General features: G+C 42.9%; 1 protein-coding gene across 1 annotated transcript; it reads left to right on the top strand.

Moving 5' to 3' along the window:
• Positions 1-1,405: 1,405 nt before the first annotated feature.
• Positions 1,406-14,688, top strand: LOC145417771 (5-taurinomethyluridine-[tRNA] synthase subunit GTPB3, mitochondrial). Its single transcript, XM_080286377.1, has 6 exons — positions 1,406-1,490; positions 1,921-2,058; positions 6,328-6,486; positions 7,863-8,086; positions 10,253-10,451; positions 13,727-14,688. Exons 1-6 carry the CDS (start codon positions 1,406-1,408, stop codon positions 14,617-14,619), a joined length of 1,698 nt encoding a protein of 565 aa, XP_080142503.1. The 3' UTR covers positions 14,620-14,688.
• The last annotated feature ends 12,894 nt before the right edge of the window (positions 14,689-27,582 follow it).

Raw genomic sequence — 27,582 nt, 5'->3', positions numbered from 1 at the left:
TTATTGGAGGATCCTAATACATCATTTGTGCTTTAATCTTAAACTCCCAAAATTTAAGGATAAGAAAGCTTGACCATTCTTCTTGTGGGCTGGAGGAGACATGGCCATAAACTTAACAAACAATAGCATTAACTAGAAGTCAATGAAAATAATCCCAGAAAATATGAAAGAGCCATCCAGGTGTACACTAACCACCTTAATGTAATCTAGACCTAAGCTAATTTAAAAAATAAACTTATCCAAAAGCCTAACTCTGTAGGGAAGAATTTTGCTTAGATGTAGGTTTTTGAGAGTTTTTGTTTCATTTTCAGACAATGTAAATTTAGTTTAAATTTCATATTTTGTCTCTTGGTAAAGCTTAGAGGACAAAGGGGAAGACAAGATTACAGAATTTTTTGACATTTTCTGATTTGTGTGATGATAGGATGTGAAGTATTATGTTTTCTTTATATTTTTATTTTACAAGCTATATGATGCTTTATAGAGACACCATCATGTGATTGCACAGATATAACTGGGTGGCTTTGCTGCCCAGTTATACAAATGTTCTGCAACTCCCTCCCTATCCCCCAAAAGTTTGATGGTGGACTGTAGAAAAGTGACTTTATCCCACAGTCTACTGGGATCACATCCTGGAGGAACCTGGGTCTACAGTGACTACTCCCACTAGCTGCATACAGCACTTACGGTAGTTGGTAGCAGTCACCTTTGATGTTATTTCTTCAGGATTAGCTACCTTAATTGATGATTGAATCAATATTTATGTTTTAGCCTGACAATAACCCCTAACTCCTTTCAGGTCAGTTGACTAGTAACCAAGGAGATTTATTCTTATCTCATAAGGAAGGCTTATCACATTTCATGCAACCACAACTTAGTGTTCAAGCAGTTGCAGTGTGGCCCAGTTGAGTCAGATATAAATAAGCCAACTGTAGTTATGATGGCAAGGGGTATGATAAGGCTGAGGCTGCTGTGTCACCACCACACCATACTGCTCACCACACGCTGTGCGTCAACGGTCTTCTCCATCTTTTCAGGTAATTTGTGTGGCAGGAGAGTATTATTAACACTTACTATATTAGAGGAGAAGGCAAGTCTCCATTTTTTTGTAATTTTTTGAAGCGGTTGATGGAGGTAGAATATGAAGTGTATAATTTCCTTTGTATTGTTATTATTATTATGTTATATAATGTAGCTACAATACCATATATCCTTGTTATATAATGTAGCTACAATACCATATATCCTTGTTATATTGCTTTTTTTTTTTTTTTTTACCATGTCATCAGTAAGTCAGAAAATTTGCCTGCCAAAGTTTCATTGCAGGCCTTTAATCTGCCAGGATTAGCTACTGGTACCAGTACTGCAATAACTAAATTAATCAATAGTTGTGACAGCAAGGAGCATGACGAGACTGAGGCTGCATAGTCATCACCATACCAGACCAGTTACCACACGCAGCGCCTCAACAGTGTTCGCTCTATCTTCAGGTAATTTGTGTAACCCAGAGGCTGTGTGTTTAAAAATTTTCAGCCAGTTCTTACAATAATCACATTTTCATATGTCATTTGTTGTAATTTTGTTTTGCTTTTGCATTCTAATTATAAAGAGCTTGGTAGTGTACTAGTGAAGATAAATGCATATACAGTACTGTATTTAAAAATCAGGTATATGACGTGAGCTTAGGATGGTTTATAAATATGGTGCCAGGGAACCATTTCATAATTTGGATGGAAACAAATGAATGCATGGTGGTGCAGTGGGTTAACAGTTTGGCAGCAGTAAGTCTGTGAGCTGAATAAAATGCTCCGGCTTTAGTAGGTTTATAATATGGATTCCTTATTTCTTGGCCATTACCTATGGACTTTGTTTACTCTGAATGTCTTGGGTACTGGAGCAGTGCTTTCTCTATGTCCTGAGGTCAGGGCAAGTGTGGTGTGGCAGTGGTGCGGGTGACAGGCAGCCAGGTGAGGGATGTGTTCAGCCACATGACAAAACCATCCACCATTCCATCCCCTCGTGTTGCCACCCTCAGGCACATCGTCCATCCAACAACAGGTATTGCACATTCACTTTATTCTTTTATGTTGGTTTCATCCTATATCACAGGGCATGGTGTTGGTAGTTCTTTCCATGTTGTTTGTAGATTAGTTTCTTCCTTTTCTGTAGGTTACCTCACCCAATTGTTAGGGGGGGAAAAAAAGTCAAGATGATGGTAATGATGATTGTGATAATGATGTGTAAGTAAGACTGTAATAGAGTAGTAGTGAAAGTTTTAAACTGCTTGACCACTATTTTTTCTCAGGTGAATAGTCTGTTGTTAGTCAAAATAACATTTCTTTGTGAACAATACACCAGTATGGTTACCCAAGTTTGTTTTACAGCTTCAGACTTCCAGGATTTATCTTAGGTAAACAAAATTATCTGGTGTTCATCGGAATAAAATAACCCAGTGCACCTGTGGTAGTGCCAGGGTTAAGGAAGTCATGTATACTGTAGAATGATGGCACTGTGAGAGACAGTGATGAGACAGCTTGAAGTGGGTAAAAAGGAAAATGTGCAGTGTAAGGTCAAGTGACTATGAGGTGGGTTGTTGGGAAGGTGTGCTATGTAAGGTCAGGTGTGAGCATGAGGTGGGTGAATGGGAAGGTGTGCCATGTAAGGTCAGGTGTGAGCATGAAGTGGATGAATGGGAAGGTGTGTTGTGTAAGGTCAGGTGTGAGCATGAAGTGGATGAATGGGAAAGTGTGTTGTGTAAGGTCAGGTGTGAGCGTAAGTGGATGAATGGGAAAGTGTGTTGTGTAAGGTCAGGTGTGAGCATGAAGTGGATGAATGGAAAGGTGTGTTGTGTAAGGTCAGGTGTGAGCATGAAGTGGATGAATGGGAAGGTGTGTTTTGTAAGGTCAGGTGTGAGCATGAAATGGGTGAATGGGAAGGTGTGCTGTCTAAGGTCAGGTTGTTGTTGTTGCTCAACCCCGGTGTGTCTGATCAAGCAGACTCACTGACCTCAGGTAAGCAAGTGCTCCATGGGGTTGTCCCATAGGTTCCCTGCACCATTGATGTTGTGCCTGCATCTTAGTGTGGCATGTGCTGTGCAGTGCACCATTATGTGTGTAGTGTATTGTGTAGGTCTAATCTACAAGCTGGGCACGTGTCAACTGTGATTCCGCCCAACCCAAATCTAAGCTGGTAGTTGAGGAGGGCTGGGTGATGTCCTGCTCTAAGCCTAGCCAGGTGAAGTCAGTCATCTGTATTCAAGGACACCTCTAGTGGGTGGATGTCAGGAGGGGAGGCTTGTAGTATGGTGTTGTGGCTGTGAATATGAATTGATTATGAACTGATTATGTAGGTGTTTTTTCTTTGCTAGTGTGGAATATCAAGAGGTCAGATATTGTTGTAGAGGGTTTGATAATGTTTGTGTGGTGGTTGTTTTATGTTCTTTGGTGTGGTAGGGGTGTTGTGTATTGAAACAGGCTGCTGGATAGATTTGTGTGCCCCTTATATTAGGATAGTCTCTGACAGAGAGGACTTTAGTTTTATCATATCAGTGATCTAATGTATCATTTGTAGAATAAGTTTGTAACGTCATGTACAAACATGAAGTAGATGGGTAACGGGAAGCCGAGCCATGTAAGGTCAGGTATGAGAATAAGTGGGGAGAGTTAAGAGTGAGTTGCTTGGGTAATAATGAATTAGGGCCGAAGGGAATGAAAGAATAAATGTATCAACACAAAGTGCATGTACATCAGATTTAAAGCATGAGATGGTGAATGCTGAGCTGATTGTTGCATAGCACCTGGCATTGATAGAGGTGAGGAAGAGAAGGCAGGTTTTGGGACCAACTTGAAAGAGTGATAAAATACCTGCTAATCAGTTGTAGTGTGTTTGTGATGGTAGGTAATGAAAGAGTTATCAATGGAGCATTTTTGGGTGACAGGGAAGATCACTAGTGGATACTGACTGCAGGAGATGTCATGACTGAATGTTATACATTAATAATTCATACTTGAAACAGGAGAAGCACATAAATAAACATGGTATAGAGAGACTGGAGAGGCTGTTGATAGTGAAACAATTGTTTATGTTCTTGTATAGAGAACAATGTTACGGAATGATGGACAGTGAGAGGACTGTATGGAAGTTTGCTTGACCATATGATTGTGGAATGCAAGGTGAAACTTAGTGGAATGTGAAGGATAACTTGTAGGAGAAATACTGAAAATGAAAGACAGAAAGTGGAGAAGCTGACAGACAAATTAATAGCAGATGAATATGAACAAAAAAAGTATTGAGTAATTTTACTGAACTGGGAGCAAGTGTAATTGTAATGGTTACTGCAGCCATGCAAGGAGTGTTTGGCTAGGAGTGCTAAAGGTGTGTGTGTGTGGTGTTTCAAAGGTATCATATAGTAAGGAAAAACAACTGGTGGATTGTGGGGACAGAGAATTGGGAGAAAATGGAAAAAGAAAAAGTAATTGGGATGGATGCAAGGCATTCTGATGAAAGGAGGACATATATATTAGTAAAAAATGTATGAAGAAGTTAGTAAGGAGAGAGAGATGACAAAGGTGTACATGAAGGATTGAGTCTTGGACTGAAATGGGGAGTTAGTGTGGTTCTTTGCATCCTGTAAAGTACAAGGCTTATATAATTCCACTTGTGGCATAAGCCAGTTATATGCTGAGCATTACAGTAATTTACTCTATAATTCATTATTGTTTTGTTTGGTAGGTGGTGGCGACCATCATCCACTCACTTGATGTAGTGCTGCCTACTTCTTCCTCAGCCTTTATTTATTTATTTATTTTTTCTGTGGCTGCCTTCCTCTCTTCCTATTTCTCCCATCTTTCCTGTCTCTTCTTATTGCTTTTCTTTCTTTTACAGGTGGCTTTACATTGAGTGACAAACCAAATGGTTTCCTGTAAGCCAAGAAACCATTTACAACGCTTGGGTGGTAACCATATAACCAAACCATACGTTCTCCCTACGTGTCAGCAAGTGGGTTGGTGCAGGGTTAGTGCCCCTCCCTGTAAAACAAATAACTCAAAGTCAATGGCCACCCCTTACGGGATTATGGCGTCCGGCAATTGATTGATTTGATTGATTGATTTTGTTTTGAAAGGATCCAGCATGCTTGCATGCATCAGCCTTGGTTATCTAATGGCAGCTGTCCATGCTGCTCAACTTCTGGCAGCTTCCCTATTCAGCCCCTGTCCCTAAGGTCACACTCAGTGACCTTGTCCCAGGCCTTTTTCGGTCTTCTTCTCACAACCCTATCCCTAACGTTAACACTTCTCACTTTCTGCACCCAATCATCATCACCCATCCCCTCCATATGCCCCAGCCATCTCAATCTACCTCTACTTATCACAGCACCAATACACTCCAGTCCCATCCTACCTCTTAACTCCTCCATCATAAACCTAGTCTCCCCAGGCCTCGCACTCAAGGACGCACTGCACATCCACCGAATTGCTGTAATTTCTGTGCATTTGAGCCGGCGAATTTCCTCTTCCTTGCCTTCCCAGGTCTCACTACCATACAGCATTACACTCCAAACACATGCTGCATACAAAGGTCCCTTAGCATGGAGGGAGAGCTTTCTGTGTCAGGAGAGGCAACAGCTCCCTGAACTTCTTCCAAATACTTCCCACTCAAGCCACAGAGCTAGTTCCAGAGCTTTCTGTGTCAGGAGAGGCAACAGCTCCCTGAACTTCTTCCAAATACTTCCCACTCAAGCCACAGAGCTAGTTCCAGCCCCACCTCCTGCACATATCATGTCTCCCAAATAACAAAATTCTTCCACACACTTGAGAGACTCACCAGTAAGATCAGTCCTTTCAAGCCTGACAGTCCCCATGCTCTCCCCGAGACACCACACACATGAAATCAGCATTTTCTTGCAGTCTACTCTAATATCACTATGTTACATTTCTTTAATTGTTGTACATTTGAGAGCTTAGTCTCCTGCATCTCATAAGGGAGTAGTGTGGAACTGACTGTTACCTTTTTAACCCTTCAAGCTTTTTTTTTTTTTTTTTTTTTTTTTTTTTAAGGGATTACCTATAACATCTATTAGCTTCAAGATTACTGAGCAGTACCTTGAGTATGATGCTGTGGCCCCAGGCTCATCTAGACATTAACCCAATGGGCTAGAAGGTGAAGTTAGGTTGATACCCTATCCTCCTTTTGGAGCACAGGGAGGGAGTTGAGGGATGTTTGTATAACTGGGCAGTAGATCCACCTGGTTATATCTGAACAACTGCATGAAAGTGTTCCTCTTCATTACCATTAGCTACCTTGAGTACAATCCACACATGTATACAGGTGAGGCTCTGGACCGTGGGCTGGTACTGTGGTTTCCGGGACCTCACAGCTTCACTGGGGAGGACAGCTGTGAATTACACATACATGGGGGAGTGGCGGTTATTGCTGCGGTGTTGTCAGCACTTAGTACCCTCCCTGGATACTCTCCTGCACAACCAGGTACAGTACTTTCTTGAGCAAAGGTTCAGTTCTGCCCAACCCTGGATACTTATCACTTCTCAGAATATATTAGTTATACGTTCATGGGGAAGTGGTGGTCATGACTGCTGTGTGGTCAGTGCTCAGTAACTGCTGCGGATACACACCGACCCAACGAGGTATGGTATTTGCACCATTTAAACTGATGTCTCCAGTTGTGAATATCTTACTTGCACATATTGTACATGAGGAGTGGCAGTCATTGCTGCTGTGTTGTTGGTGCTCAGTATCCTGCTTGGATGCAAACCTGTATAGTCAGATACAGTACATACACTATTTGCTGGAGAGGTATATGAATGAGGGTGGTGTGATTTGGAGGGGAGGCAGCTTGATGACATAAAAACAGGGTGACCTGGAGGTGATTCATATGTGGTCATTCCCTTTGGGATTATTATGTGTGGCTATAGATAGATAGGTAGATATAGTTGCGAATCCTAGTTAAACATACTGTACATGAAATGTTGGTAATTGCTGCAGTCGTATCAGATCTCAGTGCCTTGTTGGGATACTCACCATGTCAGTCAGGTATGTATCTTCATTATTTACTGACCTCTGTAGCTGTGCCATAATTGTATGTTCAGGCAGTTCTGTTCATTATGTCAGGGATATGTTCTTAAAGTAAATAATGTATTACAAGTTCTTCCATATAGCTGGTTCTATAATTTTGAGGGGAATCTGGCAAATCAACTTTGTAGATAGCAGTAAAACTTTAATAGGCAATATTCTGTTATAGCCTATGCTTGTGTACATAAAAGGAAAAAAAAAAAGGATGTCATGACAGGCTACTTATATTGAGGACTGCCTATACAGGAGGAAGTGGTAGTTATCGTCGCTGTGTTGTCAGTGAAATAACCTGACTGGATATTCAGCTGCTAGCACGGTACAGTATCGTTGCAAGCAAAAATTCACTGACACTCCCCAGCCAGAATTGTGTCATGCCTTTCAGTGCTCATGCCTCCTCAAAATAGGTGTATCCTTGCATTTTTTTTTTCCCTTCCTCACCCTGCCATTGAGTGGGAAAGGAGGTCCAGAAGATGATGGTGATGATGATGAATATTATTTACATCACTTAAAGTATTTCATGTAACACCTTCCATTGCCACAGTGGAGAGGGAAGTGTGTTATAAGTCAGGGATATGTTCTAAAATATCACAACATTTTCCATTATGGTGTTCCATACAGTTCATACTCTAAATTGGAGAAAACTAGTAAAACATATTCATAGGCAGCAGTGTAACTTTAACAGACAATTTTTGTAATTCACTGTGGCAATAGGTGTGAGGTAAAACCAGTGAAATAGTAGGTGAAATTTTGTCCCTGACTATAGAAACTCCCAGGTGACTTCACCCGTCGAGCTTTCCATCATGGCAAGTTGGACCTAACAGCAGTGGAAGGCTTGGGTGACCTAATCCATGCAGAAACAGAGGCCCAACGTAAACAGGCCCTGCGGCAGATGAAGGGAGCCCTGGGACAGCTGTATGGGGGTTGGCGCACAACTCTCCTGCACTGTCGTGCTGCACTCGAGGCGTATATTGACTTCAGTGAGGATGATAATATTGAGGTGAGAGCATTAAGAGTTTGTGTGTGTGTGTGTGTGTGTGTGTGTGTGTGTGTGTGTATTTACCTATTTGTATTTACCTATTTGTAGTATACAGGAATTGAGCAATGCTCGTGTTGTCCTGTCTCCATATCCACATTTATCAAGTCTACCTTTACACACATGAATGTTTTTCTCATGCACCACCTCTTTGTCTAAGTTGTTCCAAATATTTAAATATTTACCTAATATACCTAATTGTGATATACATGGAATGTACTATGCTCGTGGGTTTCTGTCGCTGTTTCTCAATAGGTCAAATTTAGCTTTAAACTCATTTAAGTTTTTAGACTGGACGATCTCTTTGCCCAGGCTATTCCATAAGTCTATGCATCTGTAAGGAAAGCTATATTTCTTGATATCCTTCAAGCAGCTTGACTTTTTCAATTTCATTCCGTGTCCTTTTGTTGCTCTCTTATCCCATACAAACAGATCTTCTTTGTCAATTTTATCTACTCCCACCATGGTCCGGAACACTGCAATCACGTCTCCCCTCTTTCTCCTTTCCTCTAAGGAAGGCAAATCCAGCTTTTCCAGCCTCTCTCTGTATGACAGGTCTGCCAGACTGGGGACCATCTTGGTTGCTGTTCTTTGTATTCTCTCAATCTTGTTTATATCTTTCTTTTTGTGTGGGGACCACACTACCGCTGCATATTCTAACCTGGGGCGGATCATGGCCACTATCAATTTTTTCATCATCTTCTCATCCATATAATGAAGTGCTACTCTTATGTTAGTCAAGAGTTTATGAGTCTCTCCAACTATCTTGTTAATGTGCTTTTCTGGTGACAAACTATCTTGGACCAGCACTCCCAAATCTTTCTCTTCTCTCCTTTTTGTAATTAATTCATTACCCAACAAATAATTCAGTGATGGCCTCCTGGTACTTTTACCCATTTCCAATATTTTACATTTCTTTACATTAAATTTCATTTCCCACGTCTGGCTCCAATCATGTATCCTATCCAAATCCTCCTGCAGTATTTTACAATCCTCCTCAACCTCTACCTTCCTCAAGATCTTTACATCATCAGCAAACAGACTTGCATAACTGTTCACTCCATCTACCATATCATTTATGTAAATCAGGAACATTACTGGTGCCAACACCGAGCCTTGAGGGACTCCACTTGTTACTTCCCTCCATCCAGACATCCTATCCTTTATTACTGTCCTCATTTGTCTGTCTCTCAAAAAGTCTCTCATCCATTCCAGAAGTTTCCCCTTCAGTCCTCCTATATATTCTAGTTTCCACATTAGTCTCTTATGAGGTACCTTGTCAAAGGCCTTCTTTAAGTCTAAGTACACACAATCCACCCAACCATCTCTCTCCTGTACCACGTCAATCGCTCTTGAGTAAAAGCTCAACAAGTTAGAAACACATGACCTTCCACTTCTGAATCCAAACTGACATTCAGCCAAAATATCTCTTCCAGATATTTTATCCATCTGTCTTTCAGGATTCTCTCACACAATTTTGCAACCATGCTGGTTAGAGACACTGGCCTGTAATTCAGGGGTTCTTCCCTGTTTCCTCCCCTATAAATTGGTACCACATTTCCCCTCTTCCATCTTGTGTGTGTGTGTGTGTGTGTGTGTGTGTGTTTTTCTGTTTGGCTGGGTACTCATTTGAAAGGTCTCTTTATTTCTGCTTTATTTTTCCCATGTGTGGATACTTTCTATCCAGTGTACAGTCAGTGTCCAAAGTCCTGTCTCTTATGCTTCCTTATTTTTTTTTTCTCCATGAACTTTATAGTCTTCTGAATCCTCACCAAACGACTGGCCAAAATATGTATTAGTGCTGCCTGCTTCTCATTACCCACACATGTTTTCTAGATCTATAAAGAGAAAAGTTGGAGATGATGAGAGGATTTTTAATGGTGACTGTACAATACTGTATTACCATAGTAAGTCTAGGATGATGATGATTGTTTTGTTCAGTAAACCCCCACTGTGGGTTGCTTTTTTTTTCCTTATTAAGTCCACAATAAATTTTTGAAAAAGTTCCACTGTTGTGTGTAAAACTGGATTGCCAAGTTTTCCCCATTCCAGTTGTATTTAAACAGTTGTGATGTTTTGGAGTACATCTTTGACCTGTAAGGAGGATTCCCTGTCATAATATTGTATCAGGCAGGTGTAGTGGCAGACGTGGAGAGTAAGATAAAAGAACTGGTGACTGCAATTGAACATCACTTGGCTGATGGGCGGCGGGGAGAGCGACTTCGTTCAGGTCTGCAGTTGGCCATTCTGGGCAGGCCAAATGTAGGAAAGAGTAGCTTCCTCAACACCCTTGTCCAGCGCCCAGCTGCCATTGTTTCACCAGTTCCAGGTTCATCTCACTAATTTCAACAAACTTTTTCCAGTCCCATTATTTTCCCTATGTAATAAGCATCTAACCCTTCACTGACATTTTTTTTTATTTTTTTTATAACACTACCACCAGACAGTTGTATTTATTTTCAGAAATACTTGCATATTGTAGGTATTATTAAAGGTTTTTACAAAATTCCACTTGTTTGAAAAGTCTCTAAGGTTAATACAGTACAGTATATTCATATGGGGTTGGCAGTAATAATATCGATATCTTTATAGTGTAGGAGTTAAATTGGACACTGCCAGTCTTCCCTCTGGCTGCAAGCATCTTCTTCTAAGGTTTATGTTCAGTAGGAAGGATATATGGAAGAATTATCATAGAGAAAGTAAGAGATATACTGTATCAGAATACCTTGTAAGTATGAACAGGGTGGCTTTAGGAGTGGTGAAGGATGTATGGATCAAATATTTGCAGTGAGACAGAGTTTTTGAGAGAGGTGATTCCCAGCATGATGGTATTATTTGTATTGTTTAAAAGCCTCCAACATGCTTCCATGTGTTGGGGTTGGTCACCTAATGGCAGCTGTCCACACTGCTCAATCTCTGGCAGCTTCTCTATTCAGTCTCTTATCCGTGAGATGATGTTTTGATGAAATGAGAGAGACTTTAAGTGGTGAGAGAGTTTAAGTACTTGGGTGCAGTGATAGAAAAGAGGTAATATTGCAAAACAAATGGAAAGTACAGTGCTACATGGAAGGAAAGTGGCTGGTGCTATGATGGCCATGATAATGTAAAGGCCCCATCTGAAACTTAACAGATTAATCACTGGTCTGGCCGGGATTTGAACTCAGGCCCTCGCGCCTCATACGCGCTCACGTTATCACTGAGTCAAAGAGAGGATCCCCACATTGCCTCTAAGCAATGCGGGCTATTAAACACCCCATTACACCACTGTTTTCTCCCCTTGGATGGAGCGCGGTAGCTCGATGGTAGGGTGTCGGGCTCGTGATCGTGAGGTTGCAAGTTCGCGCCCCGCCCGGTGGCTGCTATGCTGGGAGGGGTAGCTCTCTCCTGTAACCCTAGCAGGGCTATATGATCTGATGAGGTCTAGCTTGGAGATTAATAAAATTATTATAAAATTTCTCCCTTTGGTGATTAATTTGGTCAGTTTCGAACACACGTGGTAGCGTAGCACTCTGGAGGCCACCATTAGGGGGAGCCTGTGAACCTCACAGACAGCCCACTCCCGGAATGTAAGGTTTAAGATACTTTCAACATCATGGCCCCCTAAGCCCCGCTTGATTCACATCCCACACCGCTGCCAACCAATGTAAAGGCCCCAACTGAAACTTAACAAATTAATTACTGGTCTGGCTGGGATTTGAACGCAGGCCCTCACACCTCATACGCGCACGTTACATCTGAGCCAATGAGAGGATCCCCACATTGCCTCTAAGCAGTGCGGGCTTTCATGCACTTCATTACAATGAGAAACAGAGGTCCTAGTGTGGTGGCTGTGAGAGACTTGTATGAAGGAGTTTTAGTGCCTACTCTAACATATGAGTGTGAGAATATGGTGTGAGGTGGAGGCACTCACCATCCACTCACTCAGTGTAATGCCGCTCTCAGGTAACTGCCCTTTCCTCCCTTCCTTCCCTCCTCTTTTGTCTTTCATTCCTTCATTCTTTTCCCTTCCTTCTGTATACGGGTGACTACACTGAGTGACAAGCCAAATGGTTTCCTGTACACCAGGAAAACCATTCACTATGCTGGGCATTAACCATATAACCAAATTATGGTGCCTGGTAGTTTAGTGGGTAATTAAGGTGCTCCAATTGTATTGAACCTGTGAAGATTTATAAGCAGGGGGTGGTTGGGGTTTATTACTCACCTAATGCCACTCAGGGATGAGGGAGGCTGGTCACTCTCATCTTAAATGTCAGGACCAGCTTGCCTAGCCCCGGGCTTCTATGCTTCTCATGGGGCAATACAGGATTAGATGATGATGATGATGATGATGAAAATGTAAAATCAAGAGCAAGAGCAGTGGAGGTGGGACTGTTGAGGAATGTGTATGGAGTTTGGAGAATGGATAAGATAAGGAATACAGTAACATGATCCGTGAAATTTGCAGAGTTAGGAAGTCGTGGCACCAGAATTGAAGAGAGCGTGCCTAGATGGTATGGGCATGTGGAGAGAATGTGTGTGAATAGAGTGATGAAAAGAGTATTTGTGAGCATATTTGATGATGAGAGGAGACATGGTAGGACCAGAAGAAGGTGGATACATATGGTAAATGAGTGTGTGAGAAAGAGAGGTGTACAAGCTAACAAGGCTAGGGAACTGACTAGTGATTGAGCTGACCGGATGTATTTTATGTGGAGGAATATATGACCAGGGTTTATCACCCCTTTTTAACTTGACAGTTATCCGATTGACTATGTCAGACAGGTAAATGTGAAGCTACATGTGGAATATTTCTTTTACCTGTCAGGTGGAGCCAAGTTTCCAGGGGCTTCAGTGATGAGTGAGTGGGAGTGTGGCATATTCAGTTGGGGAAACAATTGTTTGTATCTTATTCTGTCAGTTTTTTTCTAGTTCTTTAGACCTACCTCACCCCACTTTGTGGTGGGAAAGGAGGTCTGGATGACAACAACTGTGACAATGACACTGACGATGATGATGACCAGAGTATCCACAAATTCTTCTCCCATTACTGTACTGCTCTCAGATGCCATAATTAATATAAATTTTCAGTCTTATGTACACAGCTGTTTGATATCCAGTCTTCAGGCATAATTCCTCTGGACAGACTTGACAAACTTGCATTATTGCTAGAAACCACATTAAGAATGAATTAAAGACTTGTGTGACCTGAGCATGAAAAATCCAAAATAAGCATAGCAGCATTGGGACTCATAAAGAACATAGCTAGTATGTGGGCAGCTTAAATTCATTTGGGTAAAAAATATCAAGCAGAAAATATGGAGATTCTTGAATGACGTCAGCTAATAAATTCTCCGTCTCATGAGGTAGATTATTTGCTTAGACATGCAGGGGATGATTGTGACTAGGATGATGAAGAAGATATAAACACTGTACAGTATATGTTATGAATTTAAAGGAAAGAATTGTGGAAGGGCAAGAAAATGGTGTGATACATAAATGAATGCGTGAGAAGACGAGGTATAGGTGTTAAGTAAAAGACTTGACAGTTGATTGATATGAATGGATTAAATTTGCCAAGACAGAATACTGTATACACATCTGAGACACTCTCTGGCTTTACAGGTACAACACGAGATATTGTGGAAACTGTAGTGGACCTTGGAGGTTATCCTGTGGTGGTGAGTGACACGGCTGGACTAAGGACAACAGGTGATGTGGTAGAAAAAGAGGGGGTCAGACGGGCACTGGCCAGGGCTCACCAGGCAGATGTTGTGGTTGTGGTGCTGGAGGCAAGTGAGGTTCTGCAGGCAGTAAAATTACAAGGCTTCAAATGGGATTGTTTTCTCCAAACACACTTGACCAACTTGGGAATTTTGGATATAGAAACTGAATGTAAGGGAACTGAGGGTGATGGTTTAGCAAGCAGACCACAGTGGATTAACAATAACTCCTATGTAACTTTAGTAAATAAGATTGATGTTGTGACTAATAACTGTGACAAAGATTTACTAATCAGTGCTGTTGGAGAGTCTACTGTGTTGATGTCACTGAAGACACTAGAAGGGTTTGATTTGTCTCTACAGATGTTACAGGGACACTGTGCTTCACTTTGTAATGTGGAAATGGCAGAAAACCCAACTTTGACAGCAGCTAGACATAGAACACATATATCAGCTTGTTTAAATGCTTTACAAAATATATTATATCCGGATGAGATGCTCTTCAGTTCTGGTGACTCAGAAAAGCAAGTACAATGTTCAAAAAATGATGTAAAGGCAAACTGGAATCCTCATGATCCGATAGCATCTAGTAAATTCAGTGTACATGTGAATGATAGAAATATAACTAATGGGTCAATGGAGGGTACAGTTAGCTTACTACAGAACGAGGAAACAATCTTGGAAGCTGCCCATCATCTCCAGCGTGCAGCCAACAGTCTCGGCCACGTCACTGGTCACATCACAACGGAAGATGTCCTCAACCAGATTTTCTCTGCATTTTGCATTGGAAAGTAAAAGTGCTAACAATCAGTCCCATATCAACCCACTGCAGAGTGTATGAGCCAGAGCCAAGTAAGTTTTAGATACCCAATTTGTAAATAAATCATAATTGGTATATTTCTTTGATGATGCCTCATATATGTATTTTTAAAAAAGTCTTTTGTAAATTGTCTACTGATGTAAAACCTCCCCAATTTTAATGTGTTTCTGAGAGTGGAGTTTGTAAAGATTAGCTACTGCCGGGAAAACAAACACAGTCCAGCAAAGCTTTCATATTTTCTCAGCTGACTGAACTCTTACAAAAAACTGACACATTTATTCACAGCTATCATACCTTTCTTGGATTTTAAAAACTGAGGTTCGGAATTATTGCCAAACTTTCTCCTCAACCACCAACAGTATATACAAAAACAGTCATTCTATCACCTCCTGTACCCAGGAAACCATTTACTACACTGGGTGGTAACTATGTATCTGAGGTTTTGGATGGGTTTAAGTGTTCCCTAGATTCTCCTAATATCACTAAATCATGGCAGACATATCGGAGAGCCTCGGAGGGCCCAATACTTGCCCACATGGCCATGTGGAATGTGAGAAGTGTGAATAAGGGGAGCTGTAATGACATCGTGTGAAACAAAGAAGAAAGGGTGTGAAGTGGAGGAGTAGGAGAGTGTGAAATGTGTAAGATCAGGCATGAATGGGCGAGGAAGATGCAAGGAAGAAGTTGCTTTGTTGATCAGTGAAGTGCGGCAGAGTGGAGTGGGAGATTACAGATTTGTCAGCTTGAGATGTTTGTACCGTATGTCAAGTTCAAGTCTGAGATGGTGAGTGGCAGTGATTGTAGCGTATGCACTGTGTGATGACAGGAGTGAGACACAGAAAAACAGGTTTTGGGATGAGTTGGATGAAGTGGTGGGAGAAATGCCTAGTACTTATAAAGCGACTGTAATGGGTGATATAAATGGAAGAGTAGGCACTAGTCCTGAGGATGACATAATGGGTTGTAATGGAGTACCAGGAGAAAATTATAATGGGAATTGACTGAAGGTTGTGTGTCAGGAAAGGAGGTCGTGCATTTGTAACCCATATTTCAAACAAAGACACGCGCACATAAATATACACAGTATACAGTAGACGGAATGGGGATCATGTTGAAAGGAGCCTGATTGATTACGTGCTCTTAGAGAGGTTGATGCTGGGAAAGGTTGCTGATACAAGGGCCGTGAGAGGATGATGTTGAGTTCTGTCAGATCATATGATTGTGGTATGCAAGATCAAGCTGAGAGGAATGAGGTGGGCCAAGAGAGAGAGGAGCAGTACGGGAGAAAGACTGAAAGTTGAGAAGCTGAGGATCAAAGAAATGGCAGATGAATCCAAGACCAAAGTAGGAGAAGAGTTGGAATCAGTGAATTGGAATTAAATGGATGTGGACAGCCTGTGGCATGCATATAGGGATTGCTTAGGAATGCTAAAGTGGTGTGTGGTGTAGCAAGAGTAACAACAAAGAAAAACGATACGGGATGGTGGGAAGAGGAGGTTAAGAGAGCAGTAGAAGAAAAGAGGGAGAAGTGACTAGAGTGGTTACAGAACAGGGGTTCAACTGAAATAAGAACTGAATACAGTATATTGTGAACAAGAAGCATGTAAAGAGACTAGTGAAGAGGAAACAGGAGGTGGTAAATGATGATCTAGGAAGAAAAATGAATACAGCTTAATCTGAAAATGGGAAGTTATTTTGGAAAGATGTATGGCACTGTAGAAGTGACAGTTGAAAGAAATGTGAAAGTGCGAGGGACGTATGTGGTAGATTATTAATCTGTGGGGATGAAGTAAGGACCAGATCGAATAAGTATTTTGAAAGCCTGATGAATGGGAAAAGAGAGAGCTGAGTGACTGTAAACATGATTGGTTTTGGGGGTGTGCAGAGAAGGAAGGCAGTGCTAGGAAACATACTCTCACAGAGGTGAAGAATGCTGTGAAGCGGCTAAAAAATGGGAAAGCAGTTGGGGTAGATGAGGTGTATGCAGAGTTGATTAAGTGTCGTGGAGAGAGTGGAATGAAGTGCTTGTTGGAGATATGTAAGAAGGCATGGATGAGCAAAATTGTGCCAGCAGAGTGGAAAAAGGCTGTGATTGTACCCCTGTACAAAACTAAAGGTGAACGAAGTGAGTTCAAGAATAATTATGGCATAAGTTTATTGAGTGTTGTAGGGAAGGTATACGGAAGAATTGTTATAAAGTAAGAAAGATATCAGTGAGTGACGAGCAGTGGTGAGGATGTATAGATCAAATAGTTGCTGTGAGACAGATAGTGGAGAAACTTGCGAGATGGTCTATAAGGTCTATCTATTGCCAGACGCCTCAATCCCGTTTGGGGTGGCCACAAACAAATCGCCTCCAAGTCGCCCTGTCCCCCGCCATCTCACTGCCCTGCTCCCAACTCACACCCCCCTCTCTCATATACCTCTCCACCCCATCCCTCCATCTCATCCTCGGCCTCCCCCTCCCTCTTCCCCTATCCATCTCACTCACATACACTCTCTTCGTCAGTCTTTCACCCTCCATCTTCTCCACATGACCAAACCACCTCAGTGTGTTCCTCATAATGTTTCCTATCACATCCACATCAACACCACAACGCTCCTTTATATCCTCATTCGTCAGCCTGTCTCTCCATGTGACTCCACAGGCTCCTCTTAAATAACTCATTTCCACTGCTCTCACTCTTGACTTGTGTCCTTCCAGCAACGTCCAAGCTTCACTTCCGTACATTAGAGTTGGTATCACAATACTGTCATGTAGTAACTTTTTCACTTCCATGCTCACTTCCCTGTTTTTTATCACTGCTTTCAAAGAACCAGCAACCTTTCTTCCCTACTGTACCCTTTCAAGCACTTCACCCTCCAAACCTCCATCCTTACTCATCACACTACCCAAGTACTTAAACGTACTCACATTTTCCAATTCCTCACCATCCAACCTCGCTGTACATTCACTGACTTCACCTCTCTCAAAGACCATCACTTTACTCTTCCCTACATTCACCTTTAGATTCCATTTCTTACACACTCTCCCAAACTCATCCACCAAGCCTTGCAGCTCCCCTTCGTCTTCACTCAGCAACACAGTATCATCTGCAAACAACAGTACAGGGAGTTTCCAAACACTATCCTCTCTCATCAGGGCCACTCCAACATCCACTACCCTACCTTGTACCTCTTTTATTACCCCATCCATGTATAAGGTGTTTGTGGCATTTATGGATCTGGATAAAGCATATGACAAAGTAGACAGAGAAGGATTGTGGAAGGTTTTGCACATGTACGGTGTAGATGGTAAGCTGTTAGGTGTTGTCAAGAGTTTCTGTGATGGTAGTGAGGCATGTGTAAGGGTAAATGGGCATTTGTGTGAATGGTTCACGATTAATGTGGGCATGTGACAAGGTTGTGTGATGTCCCCAGGGTTGTTCAATATATCTCTGGATAGGGTGATGAGAGAAGTAAAAACACGAGTAATGGAGAGAGGGGTGGCATTGGTAATAAATGGTGATTAATGGAATATCTCAAATTTGTTGTCTACTGATGATGCAGTGCTAGTAGCTAATACCAGACAAGAACTTGGTAGACTAATGTAGAAAGGAGTAAAGTGATGGTTATCAAGAGAGAAGATAACTTCCAGTGTGATGTTACAGTGAATAGAGAGAGACTGGAATTGATGAGGTTCAAATACCTGGGCATAATGATAGAAAAGAGAGGAAAATGTGCAAAAAAAAGCGAAAAGTAGAGTGACACAAGGAAGGAAGGTAGTTGGTGCTATTAAGGCCCTGATAAGAAACAGAGGCTTGAGTGTTGCGCAGTGCGAGGCTCACATGAAGGCGTATTAGTGCCAACTTTAACATATGTATGTGAGATTATGGTGTGGCATGAAAATGAAAACTCAAGAGTGAGAGCAGTGGAGATGGGACTGCTGAGGAATGTATGTAAAATACAGAGAGTGGACAGGATGCTAAATAATGTGATTCATGAAAGATGCGGGGTGAGGAAGTCTGTGGACACCAGAATCGAAGAGAGTGTACTGGACTGAGATAGTATGGTCATGTGGACAGAATGGATAACAATGAAGTGGTGAAAGAAAGTACAGTAATCCCCCCAACAGCTGATGTAATAGAGCCAAAGGCATGTCTGGAAATTGGGTTTGTCCAGGAATTAGGAAAATGCCTCCTGGACAGGTACATATGGACCATAACCTAGCCTAACTCAGAAAGCCACTTACATAACTCCCAACCGGACATGCATAGCACCTATTTAAGACCCTATTCACACAAATAAGGGACAGAAAGCATGAAATAAATGAAAAGGAACCAGAGAATAAGGAATTAGAAGTGAGTATGGACAATATTTAGCAGTGTACAGGGTACTTACAACATGTCCATGGCTGTTAGGAAGATTAACCCGCCTCCTCTAAGGCTCTGGCAGTGGTGAAAATGCTCTTGAAGCATGTTCTATCCAGTGTTGTGCTGCACTTAATCCTTTGCACTGTGAATTATAACAGTTTAACATTGCACATTCTGTTCTTACTTGCGCCATGCCAATTACAACACGCGAGTTTCCACTCTGCACTTAACCTGTGGATTGCACGATAACCTTTTTTTATCCCACCCCATGGTGTGCAAAAAACAAAGGATTTTTTTTTTTTCTTTAGTTTTGTTTATTATGAACTTGAAGATAAACATCCAGGGTATCATCTGGTGAAAAGAAAAAAAATCTCTCTCTGTCTTTGTGTAGGGCCATGCGTAACTTTATGTACGGGAGTAGTGAAAAAAAAAGAAAAAAAAAAAAAGAATTTTTTGTTTTTGTTTATTATAAACTTGAAGATAAACATCCAGGGCATCATCTGGTGAAAAGAAAAAAATCTCTCTCTCTCCGTCTTTGCGTAGCGCCATGTGTAAGTTTATGTAGGGGTCAAGTTGTTTACACTCAACCCTCGGCTATCACGGGTTCCGCTATAGCGTATCACGCTATCACGCCTATATAAAAAACTACCCAAATACCTTTATCACGCACTAAATGACCGCTATCGCGCACCGGAAATGCTTGAAATTTTCAAGAAGGCCGGGCTCCGGTGCTCCGCCCAGCCAACAAAAGCTTCACTCCGTGATAGGTCGTGTGACATCAACGCCAGCCAAGTGCTGATTGGCCGCCCAACTGAGGCTCCTGCCCGCTAAACCATTCAAGTGCGCACCCTCAGACCGTGAACAGTGACAGCGAGAACAATAACCTTTTTTATGATATGACCATGGCCAACGTACCCCCTCCCTGTCCCACTACCATCACCCAACATAATGCTGCGACACCTGGCAGGGAAATAAAGAAAAGGAAGAACCTAAGTTATGCAGATAAACTGGAAATGTGAAACTTATAGACAATGGAGAGACCAAGCGAAGTGTGGGGAAGAAATATAACATCAGTGAATCAACTGTGAGGGGTATTTATAAGAATCATGATCACATCATAAAACATGCTCATTTTTGGACTATTGTATGTTAATATGTGGTACAAAATGGGTATCTTAGGGGTAAAGATTGAGGTCATGGCACCAATTAGAATTATTTCCATAAGTTCTTCAATTTGGCTATCACGGTTTCGGCTATAGCACAGCCATAGCAGGACCAATTGGGAGTGATAGCCAAGGGTTGAGTGAACTGTAATGCATTGCCAGCGCAGCCTGAGCTGTGGCTCGCAGTCCACGGGTTAATCCTTTGCACTCTGAATTCTAATTTCCTAACACTGCACAACACTGTAAATTCCCATGTGGTCTAGTGGCGAGGTATTGCAGTTTATTCACTGTTTATTCACAACACGAGCACGTGCAGCAGCCATTGCAATGAGCGTCTAGTCAGGATGGTAGTTAAGCGGTAACTGGGGAGGGGAGGAAGCAGGGGGCCGCCCTATTATAAGCGAAAACAGCTGTTCGGTGCTGTGCACCAAGTTCAGAGTATGGTTGAAGAAAATGGATTTTTTTTTTTTTTTTTTTTTTTTTTTTTTTTGCCACTTTGGGGTTCCGAAGGCCCGGGCCCAAAATGTCCGGAAATTGGGGTGTCTGGGAATTGGGCGTCCGGTTATTACAGGGATTACTGTATATCTGAACGAATTTGAAGGCGGGAGGAGGCGAGGTAGGCCAAGGAAAAGGTTGGGGGATATGATGACTGAGTGTGTGAGGAAGAGAGGTATGGAAGTCGGTGAGGCTAGGGGACTGACGAGAGATTGAGCTGGCTGGATGAAATTGGTGAGAAGTGCACGAACAGGGATTTGGCATCCCTTTGAAACGTGACAGAATCCGGATTGACTCTGTTGGGTATGTTTATGTGAAGCTACAGAATGTAGTAAAAGTTTTTGGCATTATCAGGTAGAGCCAGGATTCTGGGGGCTTGAATGATGAGTGAATGGGCAAACTTTGGCTGTCTGGATGTGCTATACCTCACCCTGCCATAGGGTGGGAAAGGAGGTCCAAATGATGGTGATGAGAAGGAGCTGTACTGTGCTGTACTTTGTTTTTGTTGATGAGAAGAGGCCTTTGATAGAGTTCCTAGGGAGGTGGTAAAATGAGCAGTGAGACAGCCTGTGATCAATGAATGGCCAGTTAAGAGTGGCAGTGGCAGTGTATGAGGGTGCTTGCACCCAGGTGTGAGTAAACAGAGTTTTGAGTTGTGTGTTATCTGTGAATGTTGGCACACATCAAGGGTCAGTCTTGAGCCCTTACCTCTATTACCACTACATCTCTTATGCACCCACTTATCACAAACACTGCAAAAGATGGAGTTGCTTCCCACAACCATGTGGCAAACTGCACAGGGCCACATTCCCTCTGCTTTGATAGTACCACTACCAGCCATAGATATCACACTTCTGTTTTATCCACATTTTCTGTCAAACCCTTGTACCCCATTCTGTCTCTCCAATTCCTAAATTTTTCCTCCGCCTCCATCTCAGTCTCCGCAGTCAGCACAAAGTCACCAGCATACAACATCTCCCATGGAAGTCCTTTTCTGAAGTCATGTTCTCTGTCCTACCTCCGACAACAGAAGCCGAGATTTCTTGTGCCCTAGGGGAGAGAGGGACTTGCCAATAACCTTTCATTTTGTTAATCTTAGAGATGAACTGTGTGTTACCTATGGCATCCATGCAGTCGTCAATATGAGAAAAGGGGTAGGTGTCTGCTTTTGTGAGGGCATTCACCTTCCTGTACTCTATGTGTAGCCCAGGTGACCCACTGGGCTTAGGGACGAGGACAACCGGAGAAGACCGTGGTATTCCTTTAGTATGTTGACTTGGCACAACCTGCGGGGCTTTCTCCGATCTGGGGTCGGAATGACATAGTTAACCTCTCCATTTCTCCTTTCCACTTGATAAGGGCCCGAGAAACTCACTTGCAATGGATGACCTGGTACAGGCAATGAGAGCAATACTTTAACTCCTGGCTGGATCTGACAGCTTACAGTTTTGTGAGAGCGGTCATACCACTTCTTCATTCAGGTACAAGAGGACTCCAGGTTTTCTTGCGCTAGCTTCCAACATCTCAACAGTCTTTCCTTGGACTTGGAAACATATGTAAGGAGATTAACTTGAGGGTCTTCCTGGATCCACTGTTTTTTCACTAACTTAAGGGGGACCCCTCATCTCATGACCAAAAATAATTCAAAGGGGGAGTAGCCCAGAGAATCACTCGGTGTCTCTCTCATTGAGAACAACAAGAATGGTAAACATTGATCCCAGACTTTTTCCTGCACTGACAGCTTTCACAACATTGCTTTAAGAGTTTGGTGATATCTCTAGGGCTCTTTGACTTTGGGGTTATATGTGGCTGAAGCAGTTTGGGAGATACTAATTCTTCTAGAGACTGTTTGAATAGCTTGGAAGTGAAGTTGCTACCTTGGTCTGTCTGTACTTCCTTTTGGAGACCAAAACGAGTGGAAAAAATTAGCATCTCATATCACTGTTTGGGGTGTCTAAGAGGGGTGGCCTCAACATATTGAGTGAGCATGTCAATCACGTTAGGATATACTGGTGACCTGACTAGGTTTTCGGTAGAGGTCCAACAGTGTTGGCGAGGACTCTAGTAAAGAGTGCCTCGAACACTGGCAAAGACACTAAAGGTGCAGCAGGGATCTGCTTGTTGCTTTTTCCTACTAGCTGGCAGATGTGGCAGGTAAGGCAATAGTGGGAGACATGATATCGTATCCCAGGCCAAAAGAAATGTCACAACACTTGAAAGAGTGTTTTTCTAACTCCTAGATCCTCCATACAGTCCTCTCCTCCTGGAAGGTCTTGGTCCTCTTCCTCATTCACTTCTTCCCTCGGGAAACTGTCATAATACTCTTGTACTTCAGCTTCTTGGTCCTTCTCAACATCATCGGCTGGGGGTGAACACGATGCCTTGGAGACGTCCTAGCTGTACTGTTCTGGCCTATGGTACTGCCACAGATGATTAACGTGTACCACCTTTGGGTGAGATTTCCTGTCTCCCCAAATCTGGTACATTATATCTGACAGGCAGTCTATCACAGTGTAGGGCCCATCCCACGGGCTCTGCAGCTTCAGTGACTCCCTTCTTCCGCTGAGGATTGTATAGCCACTTTGCCATCATACTTTAAGCTCATCTCACTTGCCTTGGCATCATACTTGTGCTTCATCACTTCTGAAAACTTAAGGGCTCCTCACACATGATGTACCTCAGCCGGCTGTTCCTGAAGATGCTTTGCATAGCTGAAGGTGTCAGTAGGCAGCACTTCACCAGGTGGTCTTCCTATTAACAGGTCAACTGGCAGTCGTAATTTTTGGCCCAACATAAGTTTTGCAGGGATGTACAGTAGACAGTAGACTCGTGGGATGCAGACCGATATGCCATCATCAACGCATGTAATTTCTGGACCCATTCCCTCTGTCCCCCTACACAGTACTTGGTCAGTTCTTGTCCCAGGGAACAATTGAATTCCTCCACCATCCCATCTGACTGTGGCCTTAGTGGGGTTGTTCTGGTCTTCTTGATCCTCAGTACTTGCAGCACTTACGGAACAGCAGACTCGAAGTTTCTATCCTCGTCTGAATGTAGCTCTTGTGGCATCCCAAAAGGACAGAAAAACTGGTCAACCAACACCTGAGCAACAGTCACAGCCTCTTGGTTGAGGATGGCATAGGCTTCTGGTCACTTTGTAAAGTAGTCCATGGCGACACATAAGAGTATACTGTGTACCGGTTTCCTCTTTCAGTGAGTGGCAGAGGTCAAGCAATGTCCACCGCGACCCTTTTCATTGGTGCATCCATTTGGTATGGCTGAAGAGGGGCACAACCATGTTTCTTGGGACCGTTCTTGGCACAGCATACATCACAGGCACGACACCACTTGTCAACATCCTGCCACATGCCAATCCAGTAGAACCTCTGTCACAGCCGATTTAGAGTTTTCTTCACTTCTAGTGATAAGGTTATGGGACTGTTTTTAAGGCCTCAGACCTCATTTTCTTTGGAGCCACCAGTTGCCAATACTTGCTGAGGCCATTGGGCATCTCCCACTGATGCTCCAGTAGTCCACTGTCCAAATGAAGAAGGTTCCATTGACTACAGTAGCTCTTAGTCACAGAGCTGAACCTGGAAACCTCTTCCCAAGATGGACGCACTGTTCTCCACAGCAGCCACTCTAGCACTGGTTGTAAATCAGCTTCCTCCATCTGCATCCTCTTCAGGTCTTCTTCAGCTGACACTGACGCTGTCACTACTACAGTAAGGTGGTACAGCGTATTTCTTGCTAAGATTTCCATTCCTACCCTGCTTACTGTCTGTTCTTCCATCTTCTAGCACACTATCAATCAAGGTTCTCCTGCATTTCCTCAGTGGTAGAGCTTCTTGGGAGAACTGGGAGGTTGTTGCCTCTTGTCACCAGTCTTTACCAATTTGCCCTCATCCTTCTCATCTTCTGCAGCCTTCTTCTTGCCGTCCCTCTCATGTGGACAATCATAGCTGAAGTGTCCCACCTCACCTCGTCCAACACCTGTTTGTTGTAATAATAGGTTTTCTTTCACTGTTCCATTCTTTCTCCTTCCAGTAGGGGGAGGCGGTGGCTGAATCGGTAGAGAGGCGGCCTGCAGTCCTGATGGACCCAGGCTCGAATCCCGGCTGGGGCAGGGAACAGTTTAAGGATTTGAATTTCATAATAGCAGACTTTCCTGATCTACCAGATGACCCGCCGACATGTCATAAAAGTACCCCCACTAATACCAATACACCAGTCCTGTATGAGACAGCCCTAGCATGTATTCAATATGGACGGTGGGTGTTAGCGCCGAAGTGGTGACATGCTGAGAGAGGTATGGTATGTAGGAGGGCTACTGGGCCTTAAGAGCAGGCTGTGAAGCCTATGCCCAGAGTCAGACACATAAAAAAAAAAAAAAAATTGTAACAATTCACCTTCTTGTGTCCTGGCTTCTTGCAGAACCAGCAACCTCCTCTGATCTCCTGTTCTCTCTTCCACTTGTAGCAGTACATTTTCCTATGTCCTGGCTTCTCACAATACCAGCAACTTCTGTGATCTTCTGTTCCCTCTTCCACTTGTAGCAGTCCTCTTTCCAATGTCCTGGCTTTTCACAGTACCAGCAACTTCCTTTAAATTTTTCCGCTTCACATACCTGCCCTTTTTTTGTCTTGAATCCTGCACTATGACCTGCCTGAAAAGTGGATGTACTGGACCTGATGTAGGACTCAAATTCCAGAGCCCTGGCTAGTGTTTCTTGCATGTTTCTGGGTTTTGCCTGCTTCACTTGCACTCTCAACTCAGCACTATCAAGAACATTGATGTTCTGGTCCCTTAGAAGAATATCCAACAAGTTAGGTGCTACTCCAGGGTACTCCTTGTATGCCATACTCTCCAGGTCATGAGCAAGCTGCTGGGTGGATTCGCCTTAAGCCCGTACATGGGTCTGGAATCTTGTCCCATAAGCCAAGGTCTGGTACGTGGTCCCATATCTACGCTCCCGCACTTCTGCTAGGGACTGATAATTGTTTCTTTCCTCTACCGATATCTGCCCAAGAATCTCTATTGTGGCACCCTTAAGGCTTGTAGCAAGCTGCACTGCCCTCTGCCAATCATCCCAACCATTCTGATCAGCATGTAACTCACACTGTGCACAGTAAGCTTCCAAAGATACTTTGCCATCAAATTCCTGAGGTTTCTTTTTAGTTGGATCCCCATTATAACCATGCACTTCACTGGTTTGGGGCCTAAAAACTGGGGCATCATAATTTAGTCCAGGGCTCAAAACTCCTGCATTCTGATTACTCAGCCCTTTAATGCTATCTTTAGATGCTTGGGATTCGTCAAGGCTCAACATACACTGTCCATTTTTATTTTTATTTATTTTTTTTAATATGCTCCTTGTATACTAACCTGAGGCTCAGCAGTGCAATATTTCTCTACAGCCTCAATCCTCTCACTAATTATCTTCACATGGTCGACTACATATATCAACTGGTCATCTGCATGCTGTCTGCACTCCATCACTATTCCCTCACTAATCTTCAACTGGTCGTCTACATGCTGTCTGCTCTTCATCACATTATTGCTTACCTCACACTTCTGCTGCTGTAGCTCAGTGTATACTTCCTTCTTCAACTGTTGCTGTTCTTCCTTCATTTCCCCCATGAAAGCATCAAGCTGTCCCTGCATCCTTAGTTGCAACTCCTGTTGCCCCTGGAATGCCTCTTGAAGTCGTTCATATCGTTCTTTCTGTTCATTCTGTGCCTGTAGCCGTTCACTTTGTGCCTTTAGCTGTTCTTTAATTTTGTGCTTGTAGTTGTACACTTTGTGGTTGTAACAGCTTCATGATTGCAGCCAGGGACACCTCCTCCTCCTGCCTAGCATGGCTCCTTGTCTGTACACCCCCTTGCTCCATATCAAAGATTAGACTCTTTGTAGCACATTTCTAATGATCCACACTCCTGACACCACTGTTATGTATCCATCCCACACAGCCACAGGCTTCAACAGTAGTAGTTCAGTATAGAAAGGACATTGCCCAGTGAGTTGTTCTTCCTATGCTCAGCCTTTCATTGTGCAACAACAAGATCAGCTCAGGCGTGGTAAATAAACACTGGTTTCTCAAGTTTTATGTGGTAGGTGGTGGCGACCATCATCCACTCACTTGATGTAGAGCTGCCTACTTCTTCCTTAGCCTTTATCATTCTTTTTCTGTGTCTGCCCTCCTCTCTTCATATTTCTCCCATCTGTCCTGTCACATCTTATTGCTTTTCTTTCCTTTACAGGTGGCTTTACATTGAGTGACAAGCCAAATGGTTTCCTGTAAACCAAGAAACCATTTATACGCTGGGTGGTAACCATATAACCAAACCATACGTGCTCCCTACGTGTCAACAAGTGGGTTGGTGGAGGATTAGTGTCCCTCCCCATAAAACAAATAACTCAAAGTCAAATGGCCACCCCTTACGGGATTGTGGCGTCTGGCAATAGATAGATAGATTCTCAAGTTCGCAGTCTTTATTCACAAAATCATTACATTTAATGCTTGCCAACTTCACTTCTCTGCTCTCACAAGTACTGGAGCTATACAACCTTCATTAGACCACACTGACACTGAACTGCACTGAAACTAAAAGTGAAACAAAACTGACCCCCCTAGTCTCTTCCACCTCCTTATATTGCCTTCCCTACTTCTCCAGAGTTCGAATACATTCTCGAAGGGGCACCAGTTACCACACGAGCTATACAACCTTCATTAGACCACACTGACACTGAACTGCACTGAAACTAAAAGTGAAACAAAACTGACCCCCCTAGTCTCTTCCACCTCCTTATATTGCCTTCCCTACTTCTCCAGAGTTCGAATACATTCTCGAAGGGGCACCAGTTACCACACGGAGACATTAAAAACACTCCAGAGTTTTCTTACACCACATAACACTAAATTATTTAG

The sequence above is a fragment of the Coenobita brevimanus genome, chromosome 111 (assembly GCF_032717465.1).
Source record: "Coenobita brevimanus isolate Jiangsu-jjx chromosome 111, ASM3271746v2, whole genome shotgun sequence".
Taxonomy (NCBI): Eukaryota; Metazoa; Arthropoda; class Malacostraca; order Decapoda; family Coenobitidae; genus Coenobita; species Coenobita brevimanus.
The sequence above is the reverse complement of the archived record's forward strand: the minus strand, read 5'-3'. Positions and strand labels throughout refer to the sequence as shown.

What these genes read in the sequence shown, in the direction of transcription:
- LOC145417771 (XM_080286377.1), top strand. Translation starts at nt 1,406, where the DNA reads ATGACGAGACTGAGGCTGCATAGTCATCACCATACCAGACCAGTTACC. An exon ending in AGTGTTCGCTCTATCTTCAG is followed by an intron (nt 1,491 to 1,920) that starts GTAATTTGTGTA and finishes CTATGTCCTGAG; the next exon opens with GTCAGGGCAAGTGTGGTGTG. An exon ending in ATACTCTCCTGCACAACCAG is followed by an intron (nt 6,487 to 7,862) that starts GTACAGTACTTT and finishes AGAAACTCCCAG; the next exon opens with GTGACTTCACCCGTCGAGCT.